The sequence below is a fragment of the Pollachius pollachius genome (genome assembly GCF_949987615.1).
Source record: "Pollachius pollachius genome assembly, chromosome: 14".
Classification (NCBI taxonomy): Eukaryota; Metazoa; Chordata; class Actinopteri; order Gadiformes; family Gadidae; genus Pollachius; species Pollachius pollachius.
The window spans coordinates 636858-646011 of record NC_136947.1 but is presented as its reverse complement, the minus strand read 5'-3'; the positions used below and the strand labels follow the sequence as shown (position 1 = coordinate 646011).

Genomic DNA, 9154 nt, shown 5'->3' with positions numbered 1-9154 from the left:
AAGAAAGAGATAGTGAGATAGATCATTAGGACAGTCTGATCTCTTCCATTTCCTCTCAGCTGCCCGCAACTCTGCTCTATGGGTCCGCAGAGATTCAGACAGCCAAGGAGGGGGGGTGAAGATCGCGCCGGTCTGGAGTGGAAGGAACAGAGGGAGTCCAAAGAGGAGGAGAGGGAGGATAGCAGGGTGTCAGAGGAATCCTCTGTGGATAGTTGAGAGAATCGTTCATTACATATATTTGTGATCCCTAAGAGCTTTTTACCTCTTCTGAGTTACATTCATGAAGTATATGAATGGAACAAAACTCAAAATACATTAATTAATAATGAATATGTTAGAGATATGCCTGTTCATGTATTTATATCTTCATAGATAAATTATTTATATTATACTGATCCGAGTTCACTTGTTAAGTTGCCTTAAAAAGTGAACCTTGGAAAGGTCAAGTACACCAGAGTTAATGAAGCCACTTGAATATTTAACAGTTGGAATCATGGCCTTAGATTCAACTCTCTGCTCTTCATAGATCAGAAATCACAGTGGACAAACGTCATAGTAAAATATATTTATTCAGGATGACTTCACAGTCCTGGATCGCAGTAGTTTGCCATTGGACCTCTGATTTTTGAAAGTGCAAAATAGTGTTTATTACATCAATTGACAGTACATTTCATGAAAAATCTCAAAAAATTATATAATTAATGCATTAGACAGGCTTTTTTTGTCACACATGTATAACATTTAAATATTTTGTAATTTACAAAAAATATTTTTCACATAAAAAAAAGGCATAAAATGATTTTTTACCCTAAATAAACCAAACATTGGCAGTTCAATTTGAAAGTAGGCAAAAACGGTAGAATCAGAATAGTTCAATAAAAGGAATAGAAATATACAGCCACATACAAACACTATACACCACAATACAATTGAGTGGCAGAACAACACCTTGGCGCAAACATGACCAATTGATCAATACATACATGGCAACACACCAGTTCAACACAGGTTCATCTAAAGCTGCATCAACACACATTACACTGCACGGACAAACCTTTACATATTCATAACTGATGATGCATACAGCCAAATATATTTACGGCCATTTCCTTACCCTAGGTCACTCCTCCTTCAGCGTTGTACATTCTCCCGACAAAAGTCAAAGAACATGCCATCAACTGCTACCAAGGGGACGAGCAGCCCATTGCCGAATTCCTTCAATAGCTAACACGTACAGCCCACCACGTGCTAGGGTGGTCTGAGTGTAGCTGCAGAGTTGTCGCTTTCGTTGGACAGAAAGCACTGCACTTCCTGAACTGCTGTCGGCCAAGCAGCAGCGACGCAGCGCTTCACTCGTGACCTTCTTATAGGGCCTTGTTTGAGATGATCATTACTAAAGTCAGATAAAATAAAACCTCTAAAGCCAAAGAGGCTTCAATCCCCTGGAAGTACAACATATACGCAACATATTGGATTTACTTCAGTCTTGAGGATATGGATATTTTTGTGGAAAATAAATAATAATTTTAAGCGAAAGTGATCGGCAGCAAGTAATATTTTGAAGATCTAAAGGGTTACATGTATAGAAAAGAATGAGGGTTTTTTTCCCCACATATAATTTTAAATACTGTACAAAGATCAACTATTGTGCATAGGCTAAGCTACATCTTAGCCTTAGCTATGCTCAAGGTTAAAAAAAAAAAAGTTATACATATTTCTTTTGAGCTATCTGATTGGTTGAAAAAAAACAATTTATTTCGAGCGATCTGATTGGTCAAAATCGTCCTATAAAAGGAACGATGCACACCCCTAGTAGATGTTTATTTGATAACCACTGTTCTACTTAGAGACATTTTAAAACATATGTGTGTGTTCCTCTCTTGTGAATGGGAGTTTGACAATGTTCTTCTTCTCTTTTTAATGTGAGTGTGATGCTGTTCTCCTCTTGTCAGTGTGAGTGTGGTGCTGTTCTCTTGTCAGTGTGAGTGTGGTGCTGTTCTCCTCTTGTTAGTGTGAGTGTGGTGCTGTTCTCTTGTCAGTGTGAGTGTGGTGCTGTTCTCCTCTTGTCAGTGTGAGTGTGATGCTGTTTGTACTCTCGTGTAAGTGATGGTGTGATAGTATTCTTCTCCTCTTGTAAGTGGTAGTGAGATAATGTTCTTCTCCTCTTGTGAGTGCTGGTGCTGGTTTCATCGTGCCCTCACTGTGTTGCTGAGGGCCCAGCAGCGCTCTGCTGACCCCTGACCCCTCACTCCTCTTTGTGCTTGGAGGGGAAGCGCTCGAGCAGGGCCCGGAGCACGTTGCCCGGGATCTGCTGGTGGCGGTCTATGAGCGACTGCACCGCCTGCTGCACCTGGTGGCCGGAGGGCGACACTGCGTCAGTAGAGCTTGTATTGTTGATACCAGGAACTCATTCAAAACACAGTCGAATCAAAACCAAGGGGTTCCCTTTAAGGGTCACACAGCTATAGGGAGACCTGTATACATTAGAGCCTCTAGGATGTCTCTGGAAAACAGAGCCGACTATATGCTGTTATGAGCAAACTTCCAAAGTGTAAGAGACTAGAAAAAAGAAACACCTTCGTTTTTCTTTTTTTTTTTCTTCTTTGCATTTATGATGACATGTAGTATGGAAACAAAATAAAGACATGCTTGATTAATTACACATGTAGGAGTTAATAATCACAGTCTTGTGGAAAAGTAGATGACAAGGATGCACCAATAAAATATCCTCTACAGCAGAGTATGGTCGAAAGCAGAGCAGCCATCCCTGACCACTTTTACTTGTTTGTCCAGAAAGAAACCTACAGAATGACAAGTTGCCTTCCATAATGACATTTAAATACATTTATGGAGGGCAGCCTCTCCAGTGAGGGCACCTCTATTGAGGACATCGTATTCAAGAGGCGTACTTACTTTAGCTGCTAATTCCACAGCGTTTATGTTGGGGTCGTATGGGATCGGATCCCCCAAGTAGGTACGGAACTTGACCGGAAAGCCACCATAAATCGGAGCGAACGGCAGTCGAAACCGCTCATAAAGCCACCGGAAAAACTCTACGGGGAGAGAAACAACATGCCAACGTAAGGAAGTGAGACAAATAAGTGGATAAGGGAATATAAGTGAGTAAGAGTTAAAGGTGCTGTAGGGAGAATATACAATATACTGTATGCATACACAATAAGCTATCATTTGAGTTAACTTAACTACTTACTTAACTTATCAGCTATCTATGAAATGCTCTGTGAGAATATCTGGGGGGAGGCTTTTTATATTTTCTAAATCCTTCTCTCTTCTGCTCTCAATGCTTGATCCTTACCTACGGTACACATAAGGGCGGGGTAAGGGCAACGAGCTAGCAAGGCAGGAAATGCAGGTAAAAGGTGCTTAGACTGAACAGGCCTACACTGCAGAGTGACCACAGATTAGGCAGGGAGGGAACATTGGCGTTCTGATAAGCACATGGCCCATGGGACAGATTCAAGTGTAAGAGAGAATCCAAGACAGTCAGTATATATATACATATATATAAATAAATAATAGGAATATAATATGGAATATAATAATAGGAAAATAGGAACAAGGAATTGAATCTGTACATGCTGTCGCTGTATTACCCGTCACAGTTTGGATCTACTGGTGGGATTGGACATGAGGGTATCGTACAACATAGGGCTGGGATACTGTGTGTAAACTGCTCGTTCGGCACTTACTCAGCCTTCCCAGCGATCGGAAGCCTTCCCGCAAATTCCGCGTGAACATCGGAATGATGGGCTGCGAGAGGGAGAGACGGAGAGGATCGTTTTTACCATGGGGTCAAGAGCATTCCGTCGCTCAGCCCCCCTCCTCTGGAACGCTCTGCCTCATGACATCCAACAGTCCAGCTCCATTATCACTTTCAAATCTCACCTGAAAACTTATCTATTCAGAAAGCCTCCTCCCTTTAAGTCAGCTGCATTCTTGGGAATAGAATGACCCCAATCTTTTCTCTTGTACACTGTTTTATTATGTTTGTAGGCGCTGTCACACCAAAATTGTACCGGGTGCGAAAATTGTACCGCCTACGTAATCTGCGTTCGAAAATTCCAAACCTGCCTGGCAACAGACGATCGCGTCTAACGATGACGTTATGTTTCGAACGCGGATTACGTAGGCGGTACAATTTTTGCTGCAGGTACAATTTTGGTGTGACAGCGCCCATAAATAAAATGCATTATTATTATTATTATTATTAGCTTTAAATAAAACAAACAAACAAAATCGCCTCATTGCACAGACGCTCGACGACGACGACGATGATCAGGGCGTGGGGTGGGCGGCGGCCTTACCACCTGGGCGTCGATGGCCACCTGGGCGAAGCCCCTGCGGTGGCCCCAGATCAGGGGGTACGTCTCGTCGCTGAACAGCGCCTCCCGCACGCCGCCGGGCGAGATGCCCAGCAGGTGGCCCCCCCGCAGTGCCCGCACACACTCCCCCTGGGGGCCGTGGATCACGCTGAACACCTCCAGCAGAGGCTTGATGCCTGCCGCCGGGACGGAGGATCCAGACCAGAGCAGAAGAGGCCAGAGAGAGTCAGGAGCAGCAGACAACGACAAACGGTGTGTTGGTGGTGTGGTCGTCTAGCAACAGGGTTGGAGTGTGTGTGTGTGTGTGTGTGTGTGTGTGTGTGTGTGTGTGTGTGTGTGTGTGTGTGTGTGTGTGTGTGTGTGTGTGTGTGTGTGTGTGTGTGTGTGTGTGTCTCTCTCTCAACCTGCTAATGTGTCAAGCATGTAGTCATAACTCCTCATAAAGGTGCTAGAGCACATGCTGTGCTTCTACTATATATACTCTAGTTTATTTTTAACCTTTTGGCTTTGCTACATTTTCTATTTATACCTTCATTACAACTAGTCTGCCTCTAACGTCTGATTTATGAGACTTAGTAAAACCCACTACCTCTGTGACATTGTGCTAAGCGACATTGTGTTTGTACAAAAAGAAAGGCTTGTACAAATAGCAAAAGCTGAAAAACGACCTGACAACGGCGAAACATTTACTTAATTACCTGACCGACAATATCTAAACGTATTTAAGCCCCTGACGAGGCAAATACATGTTTTTGTTATCAGAGGCTTTAATCACAATTCCCTTGGTCCTGCAATCACAGTATACTAATTACATTTGAAGAATCACGTCATTGCGGGATGCCAAACTATAATTGGATTGTTTGTTTTCATGTAATCAAGCACTGTGGGAACTATTTGTTTCTAACGCTTCCATATGTTGATTTGTTCAAAGAAACTGATTAACATATGGAACAATTAAGGCTTTTCGTATGCTGAGAGGAGATCATGGTTCATCTTCCTTACCGATACTGTAATCCTGGTAATTTAATCCTGTCTTTATCCTACCTTGTTCTAGCTCCAAACATATTGGTACAAAAAACATTAAAGATTTTCTGAGTTGAAACAAGGATTAGCACTGAAGATTACGCCGCCGTCTTGGTAATTTGATTGTGCTTTATGTGTGTCTGTGTGCGTATGTGTGTGTGTATGTATGACTAAGTGTGTGGGTGCACGTGCGTGCATGTCTGCGTGTGTGCCTGCCTAGCTATGTGTGTTCTTGCGTGCGTGTGTGGGAATGTGAATGTAGGATTATGCCTCAGTTATGTCTCTGAATATCCTAAAAGGGGCACCACCACACTAGGCTTCTGCCTACTATAAGAGGGTTGTGCTTCCATCTAGAGCGTGACAACTCCCCTTTAAGAATAATGTTCACCCCCTGAATGCATGTGTAGCCCAGCGTACCTGGAATCTTAAAGACGAGGTGGTCGGCCACCGAGTGGCAGGTGCGTCCCTTCTGAAGGAGAACACTGGCCAGGAAATAGTAGTAATCAATGGGGATGGCTCCATGGTAGTACACGATCAACGCCGCCCCTTCTTCTGGAATCTTCTCCATGCCATGGATTTCATAACCTGACAACGAAACGGTTGAAAATATGTCAAATTTTCAAAAGCTGACCGCTTTATTAAATTTCATTTCGGTCTTTGAAACGCACGGCGGATCAATTAGTTGGAAAATACTGTAACGTATGGAGAAAGCAGGAGTTAGGGCTTGAAGGCAGGCATTTGAGATGGTTGAACATTGAATCCTCAGCCTAAGCGCCTGGTGGGGCCTTCAGCTGCAGCTCTGGCGCCCAGCATGGGCTTAGGCTGAGGATTTCTAAATACCACAACAGATTAAATGTGCCATCATAAACAGCCTCCTTGTCCTCTTCTTTAACACTCTAGTGTCAATAAACATATTATAAATGTCCGTTTTCACAAGTACATTGGTAGACTATTTTTAGTTCTGCCTTGAGGCTGCTGAGTGTGGGAGTTTCCTCAGTTAAACAGCGGCAGTATAACGCTCATATGTGTGAGTTTTTGCACTAGGGAGTGTTTTATGTACGCCTATCAGGTCTACCAATACTCCCCTGTAACTTTCAGTCCACTGTCAGTAAATGGTGCTTGTGCAGAACAGAGGTTCAAATTAAATCATTGACCTGAAGATGGACTATTGTTTGACATGGTCAATGTTGAACATTGACACCGGATCAAGTTTCGACATAATAGTCAACAAACTTAGAAGGAAAACAGTTCACTGGGACTTGTTACCAGGTTCATTTGTGTTTTTCTTCAGAATCATTCAAATCATCAACCAAACAAATGATATGCAACCAGGGGGAATCCCTACTGCGTTGTTCATCAATCACATCTGGAATAAACGTCATAACATAATTTCCCTACTTTGATATTTGTGTATCTGTTTTGAATCCCAAAATATGCTCAGCTTCGTGACTTGAGAGGCTTCTCTAGTGTTCTCGCCGTTGTGTTTTTCCAGTTTAATAGATGTTTGTTTGTTTGTTTGTTTGGGGTCGTTTGATGTTTACTTGTGTTGTGCAACAGACGGTGACTCACTAACCGCCATAATCACAAGCACACACACACACACACACACACACACACACACACACACACACACATTTCCAATATAAATGTCATACATGTAAAACAACTAAAAAAATTTATAAACTTTGTGCTTTGCTGCTCGTTCGCGATTTAAAACAAAATATCATTTCACAGCGCTGAGAGATAAATGAAACAGCATTCCATTGCCATTCCCACTGGGGCCGGGACCCTTACCATGCCATATGGCGCCATGGCCGTCCCAGAGAGTAGCCAGGGTCTTCCTGGCTCCATCCCACAGGTTGTTGCAGTAGGCGTCCTTCAGTTGGTTCTTCCTCTGCCAGACCAAGACACAGACGATTCACGAGTGTCATAGCAACGGGCTAAAGAATCGCTATTCTCCGTTTTCCATGACTGCACTGTTTTTAAAAACAACAATCAGTGTGTTTACATGCACCAAGGGAAATCCTGGTTTTAACATGGTTCCTGGGATTTCCAGGTTTACTAACTGCAATGTAAACAAAGAAGCCGGGCTACACTCCCGGGTTTCCTTCCCGGAGGGAAATAGTATTGATTTTTTTATTTGTTGATTATTATAATACTTAGGAGAGGTGCACTGCCTAGCTCAAATTACCTTTGAATAATAATAATATTATGAATACTTGTAATATAGTATTCATAATATACATATAATATAGCTTGACGACAATACTGCAATAAACGTAAATGTGAAACAAAAAGTTTTGACAAACATGAGAGCACATGCTATGCATGTGTTTGAACATGATAATGTGAAGTAATGTATAGGATGTATTATATATTTCAAAACAACTGGATTAGGAGTCTCTAAAAGTCCTCAAAGCAGGGTTTGTACCTTAAATACGTGGACAAAGAGTATGGAGAGGTAGAGGAGGATGACGATGAGGAAGGGCAGGATGAAGACCACAGCCAGAGGGGTGAAGACCCACAGCAGGTACTCCATGACGCTGAGGTAGTCCTCTGCCTTGCCCAGTCCAGCCCACTCCTCCCATGAATGGAAGACACACAGCTGGGCGGAGACACATAACATCATTATGATCAACATCTGAGATCACCGTGAACACATAGCACCCAAATTCATTTGGACTATTTGGAGTGGTATTTGATAGCCCAAATACATGTATCCAACTAGTCCAAATGGGATAATGGGATCTATTGACGCTTGGATTCTTTTAAGATCTAGCTCTCTCTATCGCACACACACACACACACACACACGCACACACACAATACCAGGAAGGAGGTAAAATCTTCCGCTGTGGCCAGGCAGGACTGGTTCCCGACGTCTGACATACTGGTATCTTGGCCAGCAACCAGTCCGAGAGCTGACCAGCTCCCAGTCCCACAGCTTAGCTCTGAGCAGGCTGACCCTAGTAACAGGAAGGACACCGAACAAATAAACACAACATGTTTCACAAGCATAACACACTCAGGGAACGAATTTGGCCTGGAAATTATTCTTGTTTGTAGTTGTTCGGCTGCATAGTGATAGCTACTAAAATTATCAAGTAGTGTACATGTTTTGAGTTGAATTTAATGCAATCATATCAAATGTGGTAAAGGAACATAATGTGCCATTGCAAATGCTAAACCAAGACATGCATCGTATAATCCGTGTAACATTTTAAATGTATCAACAAGGGTTAAAACTACAATATTTTAAAGCTGTTTGCAACACTATCTTAATAGTACTGCAGCACCTTGGGTCCTAGCGGGCAAACGCAACGACAATCATTAGGACGTGGCCACATTTACCAACATGGGCTTCGCTAACTGAGCATAAATATTGTACTTCATTTAGGTTTATTTATTTATTTTATAAAAAAATATAATTACGGTGAGTGACAGGTCTTGAATATATCCAATCGATCGGTAACACATTATAATGTAATTTGACAGCAACCTCGGGCTGACATTATGAAGTTACTGGGACATTTTCAACATCAACATTGGTTCATTCAACAACGATGCCTACTTTGCTTTTAAGCCGATTGGAAAGATGTGACAATCATGCATTTCCTGTAGAATACATATCCACGAAATCTCCAGATTCTTACCTTTTAATTAATATTTAGTTTGAATCATCAGCTGCCAGGTAGAAATGAAAGAAGCAGCGATCGACTGATCTCCCCGGACCCTTCTCAGGCGACACTCCTACCCCGGAAATCATCCGGAAGTTCGGCTATTTACGC

At 42.5% G+C, this 9154-nt stretch overlaps 1 protein-coding gene across 1 annotated transcript; it reads right to left on the bottom strand.

Moving 5' to 3' along the window:
- Window positions 1-593: 593 nt before the first annotated feature.
- tmem68 (transmembrane protein 68) lies at window positions 594-9048 on the bottom strand. The gene is made up of 9 exons (XM_079750327.1): window positions 9020-9048; window positions 8196-8332; window positions 7798-7971; window positions 7161-7260; window positions 5784-5951; window positions 4326-4519; window positions 3711-3771; window positions 2914-3053; window positions 594-2350 (listed from the first exon to the last, which is right to left on the bottom strand). Exons 2-9 carry the CDS (start codon window positions 8253-8255, stop codon window positions 2246-2248), a joined length of 1002 nt encoding a protein of 333 aa, XP_079606453.1. The 5' UTR covers window positions 8256-8332; window positions 9020-9048; the 3' UTR covers window positions 594-2245.
- Between the last annotated feature and the right edge of the window lie 106 nt (window positions 9049-9154).